This window comes from Vanellus vanellus (genome assembly GCF_965231255.1).
Source record: "Vanellus vanellus genome assembly, chromosome: Z".
Lineage (NCBI taxonomy): Eukaryota > Metazoa > Chordata > Aves > Charadriiformes > Charadriidae > Vanellus > Vanellus vanellus.
Window position 1 is genome coordinate 31865785 of NC_138908.1, and position 24905 is coordinate 31890689.

The 24905-nt window shown below is 44.2% G+C and overlaps 1 protein-coding gene across 1 annotated transcript; it reads left to right on the top strand.

Annotated features, from left to right (window-relative positions):
- Positions 1-980: 980 nt before the first annotated feature.
- Positions 981-24340, top strand: MARCHF3 (membrane associated ring-CH-type finger 3; the record flags this gene model as incomplete). Its single annotated transcript, XM_082497524.1, has 4 exons — positions 981-1174; positions 3290-3497; positions 19149-19358; positions 24182-24340. 4 exons carry the CDS (start codon positions 981-983, stop codon positions 24338-24340), a joined length of 771 nt encoding a protein of 256 aa, XP_082353650.1.
- Positions 24341-24905: the final 565 nt, after the last annotated feature.

A 24905-nucleotide genomic window follows, 5' to 3' on the forward strand; every position in this document is an offset into this window, starting at 1 on the left:
CATGTGGATATCATAGTAGTAACCTGTAAGATTTCCATGTGACTGTAGCCAAGAGTCTCAAGGCGTGCTAGGAGGTCTTTTCCCCCCTTTTGCAGTGGGGTTAATCCACCCCATACTGTTGGTGACCAACCTGGAGTGCAAGCACACACAGCCTGGTGCTCTGCCCGTTGAATCACCCAGGCTCCTCTCACAGACAGGCACACCCAGCAAGGAACATCTTGCGAAGGTATCAGGAATTTACATTCCCAGGCTCTTTGTTACCAGATAACCCCTGCTTTCCAATTACCATGGTTGAAAGCATCATGCAAAATACACTCTAAGCGATGGCAGTAAGAGCAAAGCAGAGAAGAAAGACACAGGAAAGCTGTGATTTCTGTCTCACCTTGTGGCATAAATTATTACTGCATGCAGCCTGTTATTAAGCAAGTCAGTGTGACAAAAGCCCTGTACAGGATTATTTGCTGGGTCTGTTCTCTGCCATGGGTTCATGATGGAAGGCACTTAACAGCAGTGGAGTGTTTTCACAGGGGATTTGGAGCTGATCGGCCGCTTTCTCCTCTGATACATAACTTTCCCTGTTGGTGGACGGGGGCATCGTTTAAGTTTAAAAGAGCACAAGGTGAAGATTGTATGTTCCTTTGCAGCATTTGGCGGGGAGGAAGACAAAAAGATTCAGTCTTTCCATTTATCACTTGTGACTTTAGGAGTCTGCAGAGGAAAAAAATCAGTGTGGAGCCCCAGCTTGCCGTTTCTGAGACGTACAGGCTGTTTTTCCACAGCACGTACCGTTGTAAGCTTACTCTCCCTGCTGCGCGGGTCTTGAAGGGCTGGGGTGGGGGGTGGGGTGCGGGGGATGTTTTTTCTCACTCCTGGTATCAATCAGTGCGGCAGAGTTGGAGACGGGGAGGGACGTGCCCCTTTCCTCCACTCCACCACCCTCTCCTCCCTTCTCCCTAGATGGGGACCCGCCACCCACCGCCATGAGGATGAGCCGCTGCAGTCACCTGCCGGGAGTCCCACCAGAGCGCCCGCGCCCGCCGGTACCCGACGGCAAGACCCTGCCTGGCGGCAGCGGCGACAGCCCAGCCGGCAGCTGCCCGCAGTATGTCATGCAGGTGTCGGCGAAAGATGGGCAGCTGCTCTCCTCTGTCGTGCGGACACTCGCCACACAGAGGTACGTGGGGGGGGGGAGAGGGGTGGCGGGACAGGATGGGGCCCTTCCCTGCCTGGGCTCCAGTGCACCCTCCCCAGCTGCCACCCGCAGGTCCCCTCGAAGGGAAGATGCTGGTGAAGGCTTACCGTGGCGCACCTGTAATTAAACCCTCATCCTAACTTCATAACGATTATGCTACACATGTAGCGTAATTACTCTCAGTGTAATTACACTCGCCATTACACTCGGTGAAGAAGGGGGAAGCAAGCTGTCTGGGGACGATGCTGCTCAAGTGCGCCAGCTGCAATAATTTGCCCTGATAGGTAGCGGGAGGCTTTGGCGGGCGCTGGCTGGCACGGGATGCTGTGTTTAGCCTGCCTCGCTGCTGCCAGCTCTTCTGCGGCATGTTTCCTTCACACTTCCCAAGCTGGCGTGCTGAGCGGCCAGACAGCTGTTTCTAGCAGAGGTGCACACGCGAGTGTTGCGGCTTCAGCCATCGTCCAAATGATTGAGAGCAGCTCTTTCTGCTGTCAGTTTGGAATGGCAGATTAGTGGTGAAATAAGCCCTTTGAAACACTAGCCTGCTTCGGGTTGGCTTTGTTTTCATTAGAAGCAAGAAAGACGATGCTTAAGGGTTTGGCCATATCTTAGACTTGATACTTGGGTCAAAGTTAAGTTCCGCTTCATCGATGTGAAGCTGGAAAGACTGCACAGGTCTTGAAGTAGCCCTGGGTTTTCACAAAACAGCAAACATAATGCAATCCACAGCACTCATGCGAAGAGTGAAATTGTTAACTGCTGCTGTATGTGAAAAGGCCCTTTTCCCCTTTACTTGTAGCAACTTTTTTAAACCCTGTATATTTTCCACAGCTTGGATATGCATGCAGAATGTCGAGCACAACTTCATACTGTTTTACCGGGCAGATTGAAAGGAGACAGCTGCCTTCTTTACACTTCCCTTGAGTGAGTCTACCTGGGGCAGCCTGCAAAGAGCCGGAGGAGGGACAGAGGGAACAGCTGTGTGCCACCCTATGCTATCTGCAAATAAAGTTTTGTCAGTGACGGTGACAAAACCTGCTTTTCTGAGGAGATTACCTGAGGTGGCGTATGTGGTAGGGAGAGTTTTTGTTCCCAAGATCTCAGCCAAGAGATTGACCTTCTCAGCCTGGGCAGCTGGAGGGGCTGAGTTGAAGCTGCAGTGAAGTGGATCCGTGGTTCAGCAGCACCGGGGCTCCCAACCTGCTCCTGTGCTAAGCCGGAGCACTCTGGGAAGCTGCGTGACTGCCTTCCTCTTTCCTGAAAGATTCCTTTGTAAAACTGAGAATCTTAATAGTTCAAAACAGAGTCCTTAGGTTTTCACTGGCAAGAGGAGCACCTGTCCCCCTTTGCATGTTAGCACACCACCCTCCCTTGGGGGAAGGCAGTACAGGAGAAATAGCCACAGGCAGCCATGCAAGAGGGATGTGTTTGGCACAGTCCTCCCTTCCAGTGCCATTGTATCACTCCTTGAGCTGCTCACGGGGTGTTGTCCCAAAGAGAGGGACAACCCAGGGACAGAGGCTTCCTGCCTGCACGCACCTGCCTGTTATAAGTTGTGGCCCTGCCTTCACACCACTGCAGGGCAAGGTGCTGTTTTTTCAGGTCCAGTACTCCTTTGCTGTTGATCACTGAAAACAGCTTACCCTGAAGGTCGGGGGATCATTACTAGCATAAGACATGCTACCCTGTAGGTCCGGAGTGATGGCACAGATCATCACTAGCATGAGAGTTGCCCAGGTGGGGCAGGTTTAAAACTTCCCTGATGCATTTAGAGATTTCTTGAAGTGGCTGCTCTGCTGTACTGTGAAGAGGTGGGAAATACAAAGATACAGAAGCACTTGGTCGTCTGTCTCTCAGCTGCCACTCTGACGTGTTCTTCACTCTCCGCTTCCCCCCACCCCACAGAAGAGATGTTTTAAACAAGACTACCAAAATGCCTGCAGACATTAGCCCAGCAGCTTGGTGTACTAACTACGGAACAAAGTACGCAAACTGCAAAGGCTTCCCATATTGTTAATTCGTGCCGTACAGAGAGAAAGAGAGAGAGGCTAGATCACAGCCCTGTATACTGACCAGCAATTTTCTCTCCTCCTCCAGCAGCCCTTTCAATGACCGGCCAATGTGCAGGATCTGCCACGAGGGCAGCAGCCAGGAAGACCTGCTTTCCCCCTGCGAATGTACGGGGACCCTGGGGACTATTCACCGCAGCTGCCTGGAGCACTGGCTGTCCTCTTCAAACACCAGCTACTGTGAACTCTGCCACTTCAGGTTTGCAGTGGAGCGCAAACCCAGGCCATTGGTGGAGGTCAGTACATGGGGCACATCCCCAAAAGCTTAGATTTAATGAGCAAATTGTGTTTGTTCTTATATCGGCATCACAAAGCCCTTGCAGCTCCACAAAAGCTAGCTGTGAGTTTTGGGCTTGGCGAGATGAGGACAGGAGCTCAGGGAAAGGGCAGGGGTAACAAAACCCTTATTCTGAACCAAATGAAAACAAGCGAGAAGAATGGGGTTGATGGGTTTGCTTCACTGTAAACATGAGTGAAGATTTGGGAAACTGTGCCCAGCGAATTCCTAGTATATCAGCCAGCTTGGTAGAGGATGGAAGAGAGGTAAGTAACAGTTTCTGTGGCATGTGAGACGAGCATCAGTATTCAGCATATTAAATATCGGTCAGGATTATGATTTTTTTCTTGCTTTTGAGAGAGAGGGGTAACAAACCAAGGAGCCGTAGAAACCTAGTTTCCGTGTCAAGCCCACAAGAAGGAATTGTTCTTGCTCTGTGTCTGGCATGTTTAGCCATTTATGAGTGACCTTTTGGCCTCCTTTTGCCTGTGTACCAGACTCAACAGTGAATTGCACGATTGTTTCTCCTTTATCAATTAAAATTCAGTTTTTGCCAACTGTAGATGCTTTAGCAGCTGCATAGAATTTGCCAGATTGGGTTTTTTTTTGTCCTCAGGAAAATAAAAAAAAAAAAAAACCAGAAAAAAAAGCCAAGATTACTGTCTTTGCACTGTTAATGATCTTTCTCCTTCCCTATTTTAATTTGGAAAAAAAAAAGAAGTAAAAAATACGGTTAGTGTTGGAATTGAAGTGAATAACAAATAATAACATTTTACAAAAGTAATGAGAAGCGTCTTACTGTACCAGTTGGTGGTGACACAGGTGCTTACATGCTAAACTTGGGTTCAGGACAAGATGTCCTTCCTGTGCATCTTCATTGTTCCTGTAAACTGCAGCAGAACTGGTTGAAGGAGATACGGTATTAAAAACAAGGGGGAGGGGAGGTGTCCTGTTTTGCTTTTATTCACAGATGAGAGGATAGAGGATAAAACTGGCTGCTGGGAAGTGGGTCAGGGACCCATGTGGGGGGGGGGGGGTGGGGGGTGAGCAGTTAGCACTGAAGACTACCAAAATTGCTTTATGCTGGATTGAGTTAGGCACGCACATTTTGTGTCTAAGCCTAAGGATATCTTCATTCTTCCTTAGGATCAGCAAAAAAAGAGTTACGTGATACGGTATGTAGCACAAGACCTGTAGCCTTCTCAAGCCTAAACCAGAGCAAGCCCAGGCCAGCTGTGTTTGATTGCCTCTGGCTTGTTGTTTGGTACTTCTAGCCGGATTCCAGCCTCTCCCAGGAAGCTGGTCCCGGTTTGAGAGACGCTGCTGTTGAGTGTTCTCAGGCTGTCAGCGACTGAGCAGCAAAATCTTTATGACTGAGCGTTCTCCAGTGAAGATGATAACATCTTCATTCAGCCAGCTGCTCTGAGCCTGCGCCAGGCAGTTTTCAGTTGGAGCTTTGGCGCGAGGACGATGCCACTCTGAATTTGCCTTCTGAAAAGAAAGACAATCAGTGCTGAGGCAGTGCGAAGTAAACAGTTTGATTTTGGAGTCCAGCTTCTTCAAGCTGTTCCCTTGCAACAGCTGCTCGTGATGCTTGCTTTGCACAAATGGGATGTGACATTGTTCAGAGCTAATGATGATTGAAGAAGTTGAAAGCGAAGCTAACCCTGCTCAGGCTGGGGGCGCGTCTGGTCACTTGATCATTCCCCGATGAAGTGAGTCTTCTTTTTGGCAAAAGCAGTAATAAATAATGGCAACAACAATAATAACAATAATAATGATAAAGCTGTCTTTTGTTTCTCAGCTGAGGACAAATGAGAACCAGGTGCAAGAACATTTCTGAAACATAGTACACATTGTTAATTAATGTTTTTCTCTTTACTACCTAATCTATTCTTGCTTCTCAGCTACCATACCCACAGTATTTTAGTGCAGTCATCAACGATTATGTGCAGTTGCAGAAAAGGTCGTAAAAAAAAGCAACTGACTTTTTTGAAGTCCTTTGTGTTCTTATACAAGCAGAATGTTTTCTGTTTAGAAGGGAATTGAAGCTGTACTGTTAAAGTTGAGAGCAGCAGAGAGAAAGAGTAACTAAGATGAGTTGTATGCAAGGGGACAAATTAAGTAGAAAGATATCAGTCAGACTTCTTGATTTCCATTAGTATAACTTAAGGTTTTCCTTAAAGTTTGTACTTATTTAATACACAGTTCTTTGAAAATCCAAAGGCATCTCCATGCAAATAATTACAGCGAATCTGAAACTTCCCAAAGTATGAGCAAAGCAGATGCAATGTGCAGATTCCCTCATCTTCTGTGTCCTAAAAGCACTGTCCTGTCTGTCTGCCTGAATTACCTAGAGTATGAGGGCATGGAGGAAGGTGTATCAGGTGTAGTAGGACCATGTCTCACAGAAACCTGCTGTAATGGTTGACAAGTGACAAACCAGAGTGGTCACCTGCTTTTAATTTGTGTGTGTGTGTGAGCGCACACGCATGTGTGCGTCTTTGGGGTGAGGAGTCAAAGTTCTCTTCATTTAGTAAGATAATTAGTTCTCCAAAGATTCCTCTGAACAAGATAATAGAAATGGTAAACGGTCCTTTCAGTGGAGGTGAATGATGAGTTTACCAACGCATTTTAGGAGGTCAAGAGGGACTATCGTACTCATAAAGTCATTTGTAGAGCATAGTCTATAGAAGCTTATCCAGTAACTCCTCAGCAGGCCCTATCCCATGCAGAGAATATATCCCAACCATTGGTCAGCGACAGGTAAGATAAAAATGCTTGAAATAATCAATCATCTCATTCATCTTTTCTCCTAAAGATTTTCCATCAGGAAAAAAAAATATATTTCTGACTATTCAAAGACATATTATTCACTTTCTTAAGGAGGTCAGAAAAAGAAGAGGACACGGTGTTATGTCTTCTCCTCATCCCTTCACTGGATTGATCACTGCTTCTTAGTGGCTTAGCTGTGGGTATGAAGGAAATCTCAGTGGAAACAAATTGAGATACTTCACTTGCTTTGTCTAGAAATGTCATATCTGACTTCATTCCTGCTGTTAGCACCCAGGAGAGGCTGCAGCAGTAGTGGGCTTGAAATGAAGTGAGCAGTAAGCAGCACAACTGGTTGTTCAGTCATATTCCTTCCTCCCTTGTGTATGTTATTATGGAAGCAGCAGAGGATTTCTTGCTGCGCTTCATGATTTGATCAGAACAGGCTAGTGAACCCACAGCATTTCTCCCCTTGCACACCCAGGCATGTTGCTAGTTTGCCATTAGTTCATTCTGAAGTGAAAGCAAGTGCTCCATAAAAATTTGTTGCAAGATGGCCCATGTTGCAGTTGCCCGTGTTCACGCTAAGGATGTGGGCTCATGCACTCGAACATGAGTTCTTTAGCTCAGATACAAGGGATATATCTAGAACTGTATCCTGCCTCCTGCGTACATCATGCGAAGGATGCAAAAATGCGGGGAGCTCACCTTTGCTTTTTCTCACCAGCTTACGCTGGGCACAGCAGCCTCTTTTCTCCTGGATTTCTTTTGCATGGAAAAGCAAAGGGAAAAATAGCATTCATTTTGACCTCCATTCCTTCTTTTATCCTTTGTATCTTTTGTCCATCGTAAGCTTCTCTCTGGTCAACTGAGTTTCAATCTATGTACTTCTCAAGGGAGACATTCCTTTATCTATGCCACAGGACATGTTTTTGTTTTCTGGGAAGAAACGTCTCCCAAGAAATGTATGATCTGCTCACTGTTTGACACCCAAAACCGAACGGGAGGCAGGAAACGGTGGTACAGTCTGTCAGGCAGATCCATCCTCTCAACATTGCATTTGTGAAGCTTCAAATATTCTCGGTCCACTTCTTTTTTTAACTCAGATTCTTTTTCCCAGAAGAACTGTTTCTGAACCATGAATCAGGCATTACAGTGTGGATTTTTCCCTTCCTTCAGCGTTCAAGGGAAGTGGTATGTTCATTGCCATCCACAGTTTATATCTTTTGCCTCCTGCTACATTGGGTGGAGGAGCTTTGTGACTTGTGCTTCGTCAAGTGAAAGAAGCACACACCAGGGAATGCACACATTTCATCTCCTCCACAGGTGTTTGTCAAAGGTTGGTCAGCCAAAAGGAATGGTCTCCTTTACGGTTCCTTGTCTCCATACTGTTGGCCTACACGTGTCAAATGTTCCCTGTGTGATTTTACAGTTGTCGGTAAGAACTGCTTTCTGTTGAGCTTTCAGAGATTTAGTTAAATGGGTGGCAAAGGCGCTACAGCTAAGTGCAGAGCCCCCTCATGCCCTATCTGAATTTCAGCACTGACGCTGCCTTGCTTATGGACTGAGCTAATTGGGTGGGAACTGTTGCACTCCCTCCAGATGACCCTGCTTCTGGTGGGACTTCCACTCAGAGGTTGGGCTGATGCTCCTCAGCTCTCCGTTGGGACATGGGACTTCCTTATTTCTCAGTCATGTGTGAACTTGTGTACAATAGCTGCAGTGGAGAGAACATGATATATTGTCGTAAAGGGGCAAGAGATGGATTGTGATAGAAAAAGAGTTTTTTTCATACTGAAGATCACTGAGTCCTTTTGTTCATCTCCCTTCTGGAGGGCACCTGGCAAGCTCTGGCGTAGAGAATTGAAACCACCAACATCAATCAGACATCATCTACTGGAGCATAAGCTTTCTGTAGCATCTTTGGAGCTGACATTTGGAGTGACATTTTTGCTATACAACATGTTGCTGTAGAGGCACTTCGCAGGCATCAGCAGAGCAATTTTAGCCATTTTGCTTGATTTCAGAGCTCCCCCTTCAGATAAGGGGATTGTTTGGAGACACCCACAGCCAGTTAAAAGGCGCTATTTGCCAGTAATCCAAAAGACATAGTCCATTTACACATTCCGCTCAGTCCCAGGGCTCATGATACTGCAAAATTCAATTCAAGAAGTACAGGCAAGGTCCGCACCCACCGCTTCTACTGTGTGCTAGATGCACAGCACCCTTTTACAGTCTGCTGGAAACTAGAGGTGTGCAGGACACTCACTTGGGCACATGGATATCTCATTATGAATTTGTCTGGGGATGATGCGTCTCAAAGAAAAAAGCAGCTGCTGCTGAGTAGCCCTACTTCTCTGTCCCATGTCATGGTCACCCCACTGCCAGTAAGAGCCTGACTACATTTGACACAGAGGACCCAGGCTGAAGCAGCAGAAACTCTTGACACCGGAGAAAAGAAAAGTTTATGATATGGTGGTTGATATTCATAGAGCTGATGTTCCTTGTGACAAACGTGGAAGGATGTCAAAACAAACACGGTGAAATGGAACTGCAGTAATTTCAGTTAGTGATTTTTACAGACCTTCCACTTTTATATAAGCTGCTCTTTTAATGCAGCCAATCCACAGAAAGAAATCCACTCTAGAAATGTGTGACATTATTCACATAAATGCTTTTGCTGTGTTTCAGCACAAAGATTGGGTAAGCTTTATTATGAGTATTATATATCATCTTCATTTCAGTTTCCATATTGCATCTATGTTGCTTCCACTTGGTTTAGTACGGAAACAAACACGAACCATGGCAGCACAAATGCAATAAAATGTTGTTAGAAAACAACCAGCTACAACATAAATACGGTATAAGAACATTATGTGACCATATAAGTCAGGCTTGTATTGCTTTTAAGTTATTTACATGTTTTAAACCAACCAGGATTTGGTATCTATTAGTTCATTTTTTGCAAACAAACAAAGAGAAAGCACTTAATTAACAGTCTAAACTCAGAAGCAAACCAGCATGACTAGAAGGAAAAATTAAAGTCAGGATTATCTTCACAATATTGGGCAGAAATTAACTTCAGTTTTTCCCAATCTCTTGCTGCCTGTAGAACTCATGCTAGAAAAGAAAAATAAATTAAAAAAAAAAAAAAAAAAACAAAACGTAAAACCTACATCTATGCATGAAGTAGTTAAGATGGGCTTACGTTGTAATTTAAAACTTCCAGAAGCCTGACACTGAAATATGAATTTAGTTTTTGTGCAAGACTTTGAGTCATGCTGGTTTTGTCTGTTGGGATTCTTTTTACTTATTTTTCCTCTTCACTGCTCAGTGAAGCAAGTCATTAGCATTAAATTACTGTAATGAAGAGACACCAGATTTGCTGCATGTAGTTTGTAGAAGGATCACTCTTAAAGCCAGAAGGAAAATGGTGACTCAGTGTAGTCACCAACAAGGAAAACTTTCATGCATCTGAGTTTGGAGGAACTGCAGCTGTCAGTAGACCACATTAGGGCTGGGAGCGGGTAGCTTAAGTATGTACATCCTGCCTCCCTTCTTGACCCAAAAAGGGCAAAATAAGAAGGGCAAGGTGACACAGGTGCTTTTCTACCTACTTGTCTTCAGCTGCGACAATGCCCCCCCAGACACCCAAGTCACACAGGAAGATTTTGAAGCAGCCATGTAGACTTCCAGTAGAGGTATGTCTGAGTTAAAGTATTAAAAAAACAACAAAAAAAAAACCAAAACAAAAAACAAACAAACAAAAAACCAACTCCCCAACACATATAGTTTGAAAAACATAACCTCTTCAAGATGCACTTTTTACACCTGGAATACCATTCTTTATTCATTCCTAATGAGGAAAAATGCAGAGACCAAAACAAGCTGTTCTCTCTGTCCTTTAAAGAGAAATGAAGTAGTTGTTTTATGATCTTTACAGAAACGTTTTGCTACAGTGCTTGACTTTTCCCAAGCACAAATCTTTCTCGTAGTACTGACAGCAAGAATGCAAACAAGAGCAAACCACCCCACACCCCTCTGCAAAAAAAAACCCAAAAAAACAAAACCAAAACAACCAAAAAACCAAGAAGAAAAGCAAAAATTACTTGTCAGTGAACAGACTATGCCTTCAAACCATCACATGTGAACTGATCTTTCCTAAATTTAAAGGACTAACGATCAAGGGCAAAAAATGTTGAGGAAAGTTCCCAGGAGAAAGTAAATGAACAATGAGAGTGGAAATAGCTGCTTTGGAAAAGGCCAAATGATATCCTTTAAGAACTAGCAAGACAAGAGAAGATGCTGTGGGTTTTCGAAGGTACAGCTATTTTTGTTTTAGGTATTGGTGACTTTTCTTTGGACATCGTGTTTCGGTGATAGAGTTCTAAACTGCCTGGTTATCATCTCTGTCCTGCTGGTAGCATTTCCTACCACCAATAGGAGCCAGTCAAAGTTTGCTCTTTCTAGGGGAAAAAAAAAAGGTGCTAAGATGAAAAGTTTTATTTCATCTGTCTTTTTGGAGAGCTACCAAGCATTTATTATCTATCATGTCTTTAGTTTGCATATATTTAAGCTCGTCGATCAGGACATATGCAATGTGTTGAAATATGTGTTGCCAATAGCAAATCTGCTTTGCTTTTGATTTAAAATGCAAAACGTGATTTTTGTTGATTGATTTTCTTGAATGCATACATTAGTCTGCCTAATTGGGAATACATTCATCCAACATAGAATGGGAGCTTTGAAAAACATATGGATAAAAGGAAACACTGTTTCTCCTGGAGTTCCACAAAATCTTTTTTCTTGACACATCTCGAAATCTTTTTACCTGATACAAGCATCACCTGAAATATAAACTAAAAGTGGATAGCAGGAAAACAGAAAAGCAGTAAGCCAGACTAATGTTGAAGAATTCAAGACTGTTTAATTTGATCTGCAAGAAATTTCATAGATTTTTATAGCCCAATTTAGCAAGCTCTGGTGTTTGTTTTCACTATCAGAGAACTACTAGTCCTGGTTTTAGACATTGAAGTTGCATAATCCAGAAACTGAACACCACATCTATATCAAGTATATATTTGATATATTGTATATCAAACTCCTGTTTTTCAGCTGGCAAACTACCCATGGTCTAGTTTGCAAATTCAGTTGTGCTGTGATAGCAACAGCCTGCAGTACTCTCCTTGCACTTAGCTACCACCTGGGGTTGGTTCCCGTCTTCACTGTGGTTTATTCTTTTTACAAAACAAACAAAAAGAAGGATATGTCATACCCCACCCTTAGAATGAATAGCATATTTTTTCCACTTAAAAAAGCATGGAAATGAAATTCAGTTGCTATTTCAGAAAGTACCTTTTGGTACCTTTCAGACATCCACAATTAAATATTCCCTGGAATAGAATGAATAGCATATTTTTTCCACTTAAAAAAGCATGGAAATGAAATTCAGTTGCTATTTCAGAAAGTACCTTTTGGTACCTTTCAGACATCCACAATTAAATATTCCCTGGAATATGAGTTAAAATAAGGGTTAAACTTAAATAAGAGCAGACTCAGTTACAAAGAGGCCACAACATTAACATAATAAAGTTACAGATGTCAAATCATTTAGTTTCTAGCTGTCAACGGGACTCTTTCTGGGACCAAAGGAACATCTCTGTGAGCTGTCACCATGGCCTTTCTAAAAGCACCCACTCAAGACAGTAACGCTGTGCCAGTAACTGAATGTTTGATCTAAGCAGGAAACCCAAAAACTGAAATATAAATATTTTTTCAACTAAAAAGTAACTGTCAAACATTTGTTTTCCTTGGCAAAACATTAACCTAGGAAAGTTTGAAGTCACCCCAAATGTTTCATTGCACTGAAAACAAACATACATACCATTCTGGTCTGGGAGATTTTATTTTGAGTTACATGTAGTTAAGCTTAGTTTAAAAACATTTCACTGAAATAGGTTAATGCAAATTTTTCAAGTAAAAAAGTATTTGAACAAAACGGTTCAGATGTAAATTTTTTTTTAACCAATAAATGGACCTCCTGGTCTTTAAAAATGTCCTTCATTCAAGAGAAACACTCTAAAAAACCAGTATCCGTCCTTCTTTGCTTAAAGCCCAAGGCAAAATGCTCCCATTGGCCACTGCTGGCATGAAACCAGAAATGGCAATAATTGCTGGCAGTTCTGCTTGTGTACAGACTGCTTTCATCAAGATTCACTGCAGAGCTATCAGCATGAAAAGAATGAAATGAACTGATAAGTTGGATGTGTAATAAGCTATTTTTAGTTCAAAGGGAAACACGTTTAGGGAAGACCATTCCTTTCTGTCTTCTCCCCCCAGACTCATATGTGATAACTATTTAAATACCTTTAACTAAAAAGCAGTGTGATGGATTTTCTTCATACTCTGTGGTATCTTCTTTGCTGCTGGTATAACTCCAGAAACATTTATGTAAAATCAATTTTCCAGTGAAAATACACCGAACTAAAAAGGGCTTCCTAGTAGAAACAGGTTGTAGCCTTAGGATCTGATCTGGAAAACACTATGCAGATACTTTACTTAGCATTTGTGAGTCATCTAATTGAAGTTAGACTTATGGAGGTCAGTGCTTCCAGGATTTGGCCTTTGGCAATGATGAAGCAGCTCAGACTCGTGGAGGTGTTTTACAGCAGTTTTCTGCTGGCAGCTCATTGTGGTTAGGTTAGATAAATTCACAGTCTGAGCCTCTCCAGGGTTCTGGTCCTCAGTTGCTGCTTGTTCTGATGATTTACTTCTCCAAATACAAGGCTTCACTTTGCTGGCACATCACGCAGATGTCTCAGCCTGGTTTTGCATGCAGTCTTAAGTATCAGGTGAAATTTTGCAAGCCACTAGTGGGATCATAGACCAAAAGTCTCCTAGGGACTGTTCCAAATCCACATTAAGATCCTGAGCACTAGAGTTTGCCTTCAGTTGACGGACGCATGGAGACCCTCTGATGAAGGTCAGGAGCTCAATTTAATCTTTCTAGTGCAGATAATAATTTAAATTCAACTCTTTGTGAAGTATTTGCAGCAAATCTTTGCATGTGTATTACATGTGTCAGCCTGTGAGGTGAAGGAGCCTTGGGTGTGTTAACAGTGTTTTCTCACGTCAAATGCAGTACCATCAAAAATGCCTTTCAAAACGTAAGTGAGTTCCTTCATAAAACTGTGCCAGCTTTGGGGGTTTTAGCCTACACCGCTCTTCTTGGGAGGCTGTTCCAGAGTTGGATCCTTTGAAGGCTGGGAATTTTTTTATGACTTGTACCGTAAATTTACTTACAGTCAACTATTGCCCATTTGTTCTTAAGCCAACGTTATCATAGAATCATGGAATTGCTGAGGTTGGAAGGGACCTTTAAGATCAGCAAGTCCAACCATTAAACCTACCCTGACAAAAAACACTTCTAACCCATGTCCCCAAGTACCACATCTACCCTTTTTTAAAACACCTCCAGGGATGGTGAATCCACCACCTCCCTGGGCAGCCTATTCCAATGTTTAATAACCCTTCCAGTGAAAAAGTGTTTCCTAATATGCAATCTAAACCTCCCCTGACATAACTTAAACCCATTTCCTCTTGTCCTATCACTTGTCACCAGGGAGAAGAGGTCAGCCCCCACCTCTCTACACCCTCCTTTCAGGTAGTTGTAGAGGGTGATAAGGTCTCCCCTCAGCCTCCTCTTCTCCAGGCTAAACAACCCCAGTTCCCTCAGTTGTTCCTCATAAGGTTTGTCCTCCAGACCCCTCACCAGCTTTGTAGCCCTTCTCTGGACACACTCCAACACCTCAATGTCCCTCTTGTAGTGAGGGGCCCAAAACTGAACGCAGTACTCGAGGTGGGGCCTCACCACTGCCCAGTACAGGGGAATGATTACTTCCCTAGTCCTGCTCACCACACCATTCCTGATACAGGCCAGGATGCTGTTGGCCTTCTTGGCCACCTGGGCACACTGCTGGCTCATATTCAGCTGGCTGTCCACCAACACCCCCAGGTCCTTTCCTGCCGGGCAGCTTTCAAGCCACTCAGCCCCAATCCTGTAGTGTTGCATGGGGTTGTTGTGACCCAAGTGCAGGACCTGGCACTTGGCCTTGTTGAACCTCATACCATTGTCCTCGGCCCATCGGTCCAGTCTGTCCAGATCCCTCTGCAGAGCCAACCTACCCTCAGCAGATCAACACGCCCGCCTAGCTTAATGTCATCTGCAAACTTACTGAGGGTGCATTCGATCCCCTCATCCAGGTCATTGATAAAGATATTAAAGAGAACCGGCCCCGGCACCAAGGCCTGGGGGATGCCACTTGTGACTGGACACCAACTGGATTTAACTCCATTCACCACCACTCTCTGGGCACGGCCATCCAGCCAGTTTTTTTAACCATTAGCTTAAGTAGCACTTCTCCTTCACCCATGTCCCCGTTCAGTTCTCCCTTTCTTTGGCCATCCTCAAGAGCGTGACTTTGCTGGCCTAAATGAATCAAACTTTTAAAGTCCTCTCTTGTGGTGTGGGCTTTCCGTTTTCTTGATGCCCTTTCTCTTTTCCAGTTGAAGCAATCCTGTCTGAGTGCAGGAGGAGGTCACCATTCTGTCTCAGTGGAGCTTTTGCCCCTGCCTGCAGGCTTAGGCACACACATTTGCTGGGCAAAGGGACGTGTGGCCGAAGGTGTTGCCATGCCCAGACCAATTGCCGTGGTGGCCCTTGTGGGAGTTTCAGCAACACCTGCCCCATTTGGCTGAGCTTGGACAAGTGGAGAGGCCCCCTTGCTGGAGCAGTGCGTGCGGTCCACGCGATCACAGCAGCAGCACCCACTGCTGCAGGGACAGCATGGACAGCTCGGGGAGCAGAGAGATATCATGGAGCCATTGCCATTAGCTCAGGGTTTGGGGGGTGTTTTGCTTCTGAGCAGACCCCATTTGGTATGTGTCACTGTGATGGTCAAGGTGGCACCCCACATTTCTTCAAGGGGCAGGATTCTCATCAGGTGTGTATTAGTCTGCAGGCACAGGGTTTTTTTTGATTGTCAGTCATGAGCCAATATTGGGTTGTGTATCAGGTGTTGTGTTCTTGAATTCATGCTTGCCACCATTGCTCAAGTCAGTTTGTGTATTGTTACTCTGGCTCTCCACCTGTGTATCAGGAACAGGAATCACTGTTCACTTTTATCAAGAGTGTTCTGCCAGGCAGGCCAGCATTTGCTTCAGACATGACCCTTTTTACGACCTTTTTTTCCCCCCCAAAAAAATTGAAATTATTGTTGTGACAGTCTCAATTTATTGCAGAAATAATTGAGCACATTCACACCTTTTAATAGGACAGATTTCAGAGTATCATAGTGCAGATGCGACAGTTGCATCTGGCCTTACGTCTCGTTCTTTGCCAGCAGGGTAGTCCCTACCATACTGCCATGCTAATTAATAAGCTCAGCACTTTGTTGGGATAGTTGTGTGGGTTTCACTTTCACAAAAGGATTTGCTGACTTGGCTTTTTTAGCTATAAAGTAACTTGACAGTGCACATTTCCAAAACAAAAGACTGAAAGCTAGAATCTAAACAGAAGCAGATTTAGAAACATGTATTCACTACTTCAGGAGAAAAATATGTGTTGTGACTGAAATCTATACAGCCACTGAAATGACTGATTCGTTGCTTTTGACTTCCACTTCAGAACTAGCTAATGAAATGTCTCCAGCTTTTAAGGTTAGACTGTAGAACGGTGGGGATTTCATTTATTATTTAGTACTACTCCTGTCTGTCCTAGGCCCATCTAATATCTGAATTGCTTGGGTTTGATTATTTGTTCATATGGGTCAGGCATAAGGAGTGCGGGGAGGCATCAGCCAGTGAAGCAGTCTTGCACCGTTTCAGTCTGCTCAAGCTTTCAATCAAGTTAGATGGCACGCCATAAAATGCTGTCTTAATTCAAGTGCGTTGTACTGTGTCTCGTGAAAGTCACAGGGCAGAGATGACAACACATGCCTTAGTGCGTGCGCTTCCTCGCATGTATGTATTCTTGCTGTTCCTCCTTCTCGCTCAGATCAATAAACAGTTTCTTGCATTAGCTGAGCTGCGCAGATGCCAAAGGGATCACAGCAGACTGTGATTTGAGGATGCAGCCTCCACTAAATGGCCTCTGAAATGTTGCAGCGCGTTCTTCACCGCCCAGTTACAGGGGTGACAGTCACAACATAGCACTGAGATAAAGAGATATTGGCATTTTAAGGTCTGCCCTGGGAAAGTGATGAACACCTGCAACTCCCATTGAGATGAAAGAGAAGTGCAGGTGCTCAGCAATTCTCTTGCTGGTCACCTTTTAAACAAATACTTTTCACAAAACCTTTTCACAGTCACCTTTAAAAGCAGAATCTCCACTGCCAGGAGCTTTCAGTTCCTCTCTTTTTCCTAGCGGTTTTGCATTACAGGGTTTTGTGGAAACTGAACAAGGTGAAGGTTCTAATCAGTCCTGTCTAGAAGCAACCAAATATAACCTGGAACTGTTATGCACGCGCCCTTAGGGGTGTTTTTAAGTAAATGGAATGAAAGCTCCAAGGAAAATGATGTGAGCCTTTCACACATGACTTTATAGTGTTCTCTATAAAGATTCAATAAAATAAAAAGCTGTTCAAATGTAAACGTATGTCTTCTTATTTTGTACAAGCTCTGTTGAAGCAAGCTCTGCGTGTAGCCTCTTCCTATTCTCTCCCACATACCGATGTGGAGTGCGGGGGTGGGCAAGTGGTTGCATGGGTGCTTAGCTGCTGGTTGGGGTGAACCCACCACACCCGGTATTCTGGTATTTTAAATTATCTTGAGTTTAAGGCACTGCTTGACAAGGAAAAAAGCAATATTAAGCCTCCCTCTAACTAGCATCCTCCCTTAAAAACTCTTGTTTATAGTAGTACATAGCAGTTACGAAGCACTTTCCACTTCCTGAGGATTTTAAAAGTATTGAAGCAAATGAAAACCCTACATCCTGCAAAAAATATTTATGAACATATTTTTGTGCTAAATTCCTCAGTAATACATGAAACTGGATCTTAGGCTGCTGAGTTACTAGGTTGCAGTTAAACCTCACAAAATTCTGTGAAGTACATAATTTATTATTTCCATCTGAGAGATGGTGAGGTTGAGGCAAACTTATCTACTGATTTGTGTCTTTCTACTAGTGCCAGATTAGTGACTACCTGTTCCTGGTTGCACTCAATTTCTTCACTGTTCTTTTACCCCAATGGAGAGAAAAATGCTGTATTAGTTTTCATGTTGCGGGCAAAATGAAAAGGTGAAGCAGGGCCTGAAAATAATAGAGGGGTAGGATACCTAGATGAGAAATACTAATTAGCTTGCACAACGCTCTTAGCCTTGACCTCTCTTGTCAAAACTCTCGAGTCCTGCTGTTCCTCTGGGTTATTGCTGTAGCACTGTAATAGGGAAGAGGGAAGAAAACCCGAGGTGGCTGGGAATAAAAGGCATTAACTGCTGAAGGGATGAGGTTGCCTCCCCAGCCTTAGTTTCTGGAGCTAAAAAGACAGGACTTCTACTGCCAGGTGTAATATGCTGGGAGGAATGAAAGAGAGGGCCAAAGAGTTTAAGGACGCACGAGCCTTATCCTCGTGCCACGGCACAGAGCTGCAGTGGCTTTGATTTCTTGTTGCTCTGATGACAGATAATGCAACAGCTCCCTAGAGGAGCATGGCTTTCCTTGCCTTCAGTATGGCCACCACAGTCAGGAGCCGGGGGCCTGGGAAGGACGTGCCAGACTGGGAATCAATAGTGTGCCCTGCGCCCCGCTGCGGCTGCGCAGGCAGCTGGGGTTACGACAGCTCGCTCCACCGCTACTGCCCGTTCCCGGCTTTGACTCCTCTGCTTCGATCGTGGACTCTCTGGGGCAGACACAGTCCGGTGCGGTACGTGGCCCTCGGTGACCAGGGTAACGCGTACAGCTCTCAGGCTGATTGGGGTTCTCAGGTACCACAGTAAGAAATATTTGCTATCCTTGGTAGTACTGTGCATGTGGTTATATGCTCAAAGAACGAAAAAAAAAAAAAGATGCTGCAGAGCGGTTTTGACCAAATCCTATGGCTTACATTGGCAAAAACTGTAGGGCTGGGTAGTCATCCTGTTCAAATATTGACTTGAGTGATGAGGTTTTTTTATTAAAAGGTCTCAGTGTACTATCGTAAGCTGAACTTCTTTCACCTTTGCTGTCTAAAACCCTGTTTATAGAAGCATGGGTGTATGGGCTTGATAGCTGGTAAATCAACCTTCGTTTCAGCAGTTGACTTTCAGGAATTCTCTTTTACAAGATTAATATCCTCTTAATAAAAGTAACCTTGTGTGCACTCAGCTTGCATGTGGTTATCTGAAAGCAAGTTGAAAATGGCTTTGCCAATGTAACAAGCAGAATGTAAAAAAAAAAATAATTAAAATAGCATGCAAAATATTAACAAACGTTTTATCCACTCTTGGGTTGTCAGGAGAATTTGTGATTCTTTCCACATTAAGAAGGGAGTTTCTTAAAAAGTTCAGCAGCCGAATGCCAGGGCTTGCGCTACGCAAAACTCTTCCCCTTCTGAAGGAAGCTTTTCCTACAGCTGAACAAACGATGTGGGGGCTACGCATGGGTAAAGGTGCACGTCAGCAGGCAGCAAGGGGGAGAAGTTCAGGTGGGAGCTCTCTAGGGACAGCCAAAGCCACGTCCTGCGTGTGGTCCATGTTCCCTCCTTGAAGGGGCAGGTCTGCAAGGTTTTGCAAGTGAGCAGTTCATCTCAGGCAGAACGTCCTCCCTGTGCTGACACTTGCTTTGTCTGCATTTTGCCTGCAGTGGCTGAGGAACCCAGGCCCCCAGCATGAGAAACGGACTCTCTTTGGAGACATGGTGTGCTTCTTGTTTATCACTCCGCTGGCGACCATCTCTGGCTGGTTGTGTCTACGAGGAGCAGTGGACCACCTGCACTTTAGTAGTAGGCTAGAAGCTGTTGGCCTCATTGCACTCACTGTCGCACTCTTCACTATTTACCTCTTTTGGACCCTAGTAAGTATTGGTTTTCTATTCAACTCACAGGAATAAGGAAAAAGACAAATTAATTACGCAGAGTGCTGTAGAGCAGGAGGACCATGATACAAAACATTGCTTATGGTTACCTTCTGTACTGATAATTTTGTTACATCTGCAAGAAACCTCTTGGTTCCACACCATTCAAGTTCTCTGGAAAACCAGACAGTTTTTGCCTTTAAGGCCAGTAATTCCCAAATCCCAAACACCAGAGGGGACAGCAAGAGGGAGACAATGAAATAACACGGAGTTCAAGACATGCTATAGGAGGGAGTTTCATCAAAGATAATGTGCAAAAGGTGAAGGCACAGCACACAAAAAAGCTTTAGGTGAACAACCTGGCTGCCACAGAGGATTCAGATTTTACTCTGATGCAACATTTGGCCAATTTTACAATTCAAAAGCCTTGGATGTGGGTGCATTCCATGCTTTCCCTATTCTTCATGCTTGTGGTGCTGTGGGAAGTCCGTGGCAGAATGCACCTTACAGCCAGATCTGTAGAAATGCAGCTGCAGATTAAATGCTGTGCAGATTAAATCACTGCCTGATTTCCATCCTGGACCCTGGTGTGCTGTCACCTGCATGCCAATCCATCCTAAAAGCCACTTGTTTTGTGCCAAGTTGTTAAACTGAGATCGGTTCCTGGCCCCAGCGCACCAACACACAGTTGGCCCAGCAGAAATTAAGGGAACCCAGAGGACAGCTACCAAAATAAGTGTTTGTCAAGCTGTGGTCTAGCAGTTCCCTGAAGAACCCAGGTTACCGTTGAGTTTGACGTTTCACACCTCTAGCTCTGGTGGGGAAGGAGAACAGACCAGTGGATGCAGACAGGGAACACAGGGTGATGCTTCTGCAATGGTGCAAGGCTGTGCTGCTGAGGGAGGAAGACTTCATCTGAGCCGGTGCTGCCCTGAGTGGGGGCAAAACCACTGTCCAGACTCAGCCGAAACCATGACAACCACCCTGCTTGTGGTGCTGGCACAGCCACTAATCCCAAAAGGCCAGCGCTCAGCTGCCCCCCTCCACGGGTATGGCCACACGCTGTATGGCTGACCCCTTCCAGCAGTTTTTGACCAGCGTAAGCTGCTGAGGAGGTGGCGCTTTAAGAACTGCATTAGTAGAGCTCGCCCACAGCAAGAAACCCCTGAGCTGAGCCCAGACTAAGCCTGGAAGAGAATCGCTGAGGGGAAACAAAACCCCCACACTACCTAACAACTAGCTCCAAGAAGGCTATGAAAGGTGACATCTCATTTACTTCATTCATAACGGTGAAACCCTATCTCATCCATAGAGGACTGCAGGCTAATTTTAGCAGCGGCACAAGAGTAGGGAAGGCTCAGAGTTTTGCCTCAGCCTCCTGCAGTTTCTCTTTTTGTTGTTTCTGCTTCCATTTTCTGTGAAGCCACAGCACTCCCTTTGGACAGGATGGCCATTTACCCCAGCAGTGAGGTGGCACTTCTATTTCGTGCAGTGCTACATGTAGACGTGTCTGTCAGGTATTCAAGCAAAGGTTGTTCAAATTTCCTTTGTGTATGACTGCCTTAGAAACCCAAATGCTGTCCAATTCACCTAATATGCATAATTCACAAGCACCAAAATGGTTGCAAGTTGGAAAGGATAGTCTGTCTTAGTTGTATTTAATTACCCATGACACATGGACATCTCAGTTTTAGTCCCTAACACTGTCTATTGCATCTGCATTTTAAGTGGGAAAAATCCCTTCTTATTCACTTTATAAATTTTGCTCCTTCAAAAGCATACAGAGAAATGTGTTATTGGCACTTGGAGAATACGGTGATAGCGAGCCTGATGTAAATGCACACCTTGGTTGATTTAATTGAAATACAGTATCTCTAACATCCACTGAGTTGTGGAAGATGTAATCCCACTGTAATCTATTATTCAGACCAGCAGGAGGTGGACAGGCTAATGAAGCCCTGTGTTCATCAGGGAAGGGCAAGGCAGGAAGCCTTTTCAGGGCACAGAGTTGACCCTCCTGTTCAGCATGGGGTTAATTCAGTGGGCAGAGCAAAGTGGTGGGAAGGACTGTCAGACTCTGTTCACAGTGCAGAAGGTGCCCTCATCGCCCTCAGAGCATTAGCACTGGATGGAAGAGTTTTGAGGAGGTTTAAGTATATCTGCAGATTAAGGCTCAAGTGACAGTGTTTTCACACAGTTTCTCAGAGGGCAGATTTGCAAGGTAGAGATTTAAAACAACTACTTTACCAATGGCACCGAGTGCCCTACACATGGAAGACTTGCCCGCTCTCTGCTCAGCGGCCTGAGACCCACCAGTCATGCAGGAAAGCTCCAGCCTGCATTTGCCTTGGGGAGGCTCCACGCTCTCCTGGCCACGCAGCAAGGAATGGACCCACACACAGAGGTGCTAACCCCATCAAGTGCTTCAGCAGCACCTGCCCTTCAGTTTTTGGAAATGAGAGACTCCTGTACAGCTTGCTTAGTTATGGCTGTGCAGGGAATGTATTGAGTGCTGTGGGGTAAATTACCCACAACGTGATATAAAACTCCTGTAGGTCCTGGGAAAATTAAGAAAACCAAAGCTTCCTTTTACTTCCAATAAATCAGCTTATTTTCTCTGGAGGCAAAAGCTGATGTATAGATTATTTACACACCACAGTTATCCCAGTGAGTAGAGAACAGGAGAGATGCTATTTTTAGCATCCAAGAAGCTATTTTATCCCTTCCTCTAAAACAGTCAAGTTCTCCATAAAACGCTGTTGCTTTTCCTTTGTATTTAATCACTGTAACTGATGTACACACACACACACAAAAGCCTGCTACTTCCAAGAAGCAAGCTTCACACCCAGAACAGCTGATTGCTATTTAAACTACAAATTCAGGGTCACACTCTGCTTTCTCTTGCTCACAGGTAGCAGGGCTGGAGTACAACAGGATTTGGCCCTATAGCTTCCAGTATAACATAATGGCTTGTTTAGAACAAAGGCTAGCCCAAATTAATTCAGAAGAAGTTAGGAACATACATAGACAGCCCTCTTGCTATCCTATTGAAGAGGCGAGCTAAGGACTTTACTGTGCCAGGGACCAAGGTGAATCTGGCCTTTGTTCAGCATCTCAAGAGTTTTGCATCCAGTGTAACAGCTTAGGGTGAGTAACCCTGGCTCTGCTGAAGTTCAGTAGCTGACATCACTCAGAAACTGCCTCCAGGCAAGAACCCATTGTAAACAAGCTGTCAAACTTAACTAGGATATCCTGTGAAAATGCCTTAAACAAGCAGTTAAAGCCTGGCTTAACAATGCAGACGTTACTCAAAGAATCTCCTGTGATCCTTTTTGGAAACTCAACCTAAACTCTAGCTCACTCTTCTGAAGCAGTCACTGCATTTTGCACAGCATTCATCTTCGCAGATATTGTGGGGGTTTTTCCCCCCCACCTCCATCTACCACATGATTTCTGCTGATACTGCAGTGCCTTTTTAAAAGAGGTTTCTCACATTCTTTCATATACGATGTTCAACATAAATGAAGATACAGACTTCTACCTCCAGGGGGAGCAGACTTAGGGCAACTGCTTAGTGAACAAAAGCTCTATAGGTCGTTGTTGTCAATAGCAGACAGCTGTAAAAAGATATAATAACAAAAAAAAAAAAAAAGTCCTTTTTTTTTCGTCCCCAGTAGGATTTTATAGAAAGGTAAATAATTTATTTAGTTAAAAGTACCTTTTTTTTTTTGCAATGAGGAAAGGGATTTGAAGGATACATTCATAGGCACGTGTATTACTTGACATCCCTCCATACCTCACTGGCAGCCAGCTTGTCATCGCTGCAGGAGGAGGAAAGCAAGAAGCGCGGCCCCTTTTGACGGCAGCCCACACAGCCACTTCTCTGCAAACAGAGTCAGCAGCATCTTCCACCCACCTGCACAAACTAAGCATGTTACCTCCAACCTTTATGGCACCCCCTTTGCCCTCTGAATAGCACTGACCTACAGAAGTGGCGCAGGTGCATGAAAATCAGTAACAGATGACCAGCTGCACACAAAGACAGAACAGTGAACAAGGTTTCTCCTGAGCTCACTGTGTGGCTCCTTCCAGCCCACAGCTCAAGAACACAATAATTGCCATGTGGAACATTTCACTCAAAAGGTCCCAAGCCAGTTTACAGGTTTGGGTTGGTGTTTTTTTTTTTTTGTTTTTTTTTTTTTTTTTTAACTGCACAGGTACATCATCTTACACAGAAATAACTCTTGCTACACTAGGCTGTCACTAAAATAAGCAGCACACTATTTAAAAAAATGTAGGATCAAGCTACGTTGTGTATCCATAGCAGTCAGTCCTGAATGTGATGCATCCAGCAATAAAGCATTACAAGGTAGAACAAACAACCCTGTCAGCCTTTGCGCACAGCTTTACCTGCAAGCCTTCACCATCCAGCCAATTACGTTATTTGTCAGTTTAACAACCTGCATCAGGTTAGTACCCCAAACACATCCTCATTGTAAGTGGCTGCCAATAATTCTAATTCTTGGGAAAGACAGAGGCAGGATGTCTGATTTTTCATGTTATAAAAAAGGGAATGAGAGGTAGGCAACAGCAGGAAGTATGGCACAGGCTGCTTTTCTTCTCTGCTGTGACAACTTGGGGAACAAGCCATGGACATAGTAGGTCTTAAATTTGCCTGCCACTTTTTGCTCATTTTTATCCCACCCAATTAGGCTGCTTATCAGCTCTTTGTTCCACTTGAAGGCATTTCTCCCCAGACCCCAGTTGATTCCTTGGAGAACCACAGCGAGTGTAAACACAGTGCACCTCTCTTCTCTCCCCAGGTATCCTTTAGGTATCACTGTAGGTTATACAACGAATGGCGTCGGACCAATCAGCGGGTGATACTCCTAATCCCAAAGTCTGCCAACGTCCCCTCCAACCAGCAGTCCCTGCTGGGCTTGCAGCCCCTCAAAAGGAACTCAAAGGAGACAATCGTTTGATTTGGGAAGTTCTGCACAGGGGCCATGCACTAGAAGTATTTTCCTCAAAACTCATTGGGGTCAGACACCGTCCAGAACCCAGGAGTGTGCTATTCTAATTTACAAACTTTTTGCAGAGAAAAGAAAAAACAAACAAAAAAAAACCAAACAGGAAAAAACCCCCAAACCTGTTTGAATTCAAGTCATGGATGCTGCAATCATATGATATTTGCTAAGCTGCCAAACTTGTTTATTTAGCAGATACTGTATGGAATTATGTTAATACTTGCATTATCAAGTGGTGCAAACTTTTTTATTGTTTAAAATATTAAACTATAATAATTAACAATGCAAACAGGTTTAAAAAGTGCTTTGTTTTTATCATTTGCTGTTCCTACAGTATTATTTCTTTAGGTAGCTGACAGTAACCAGTGCTGTTTTTTCTTTCCTAAAGCACACCAATAGCATTCCCCCAGTTGATTTTATTTAAAAAGCCTTTATACCAATATTTTGGATTATTAAAATTTGTGTGTAATGAGTTCTACAAATTGGCATATTATTTAAATGCTATAAAGTGATTAGAAAA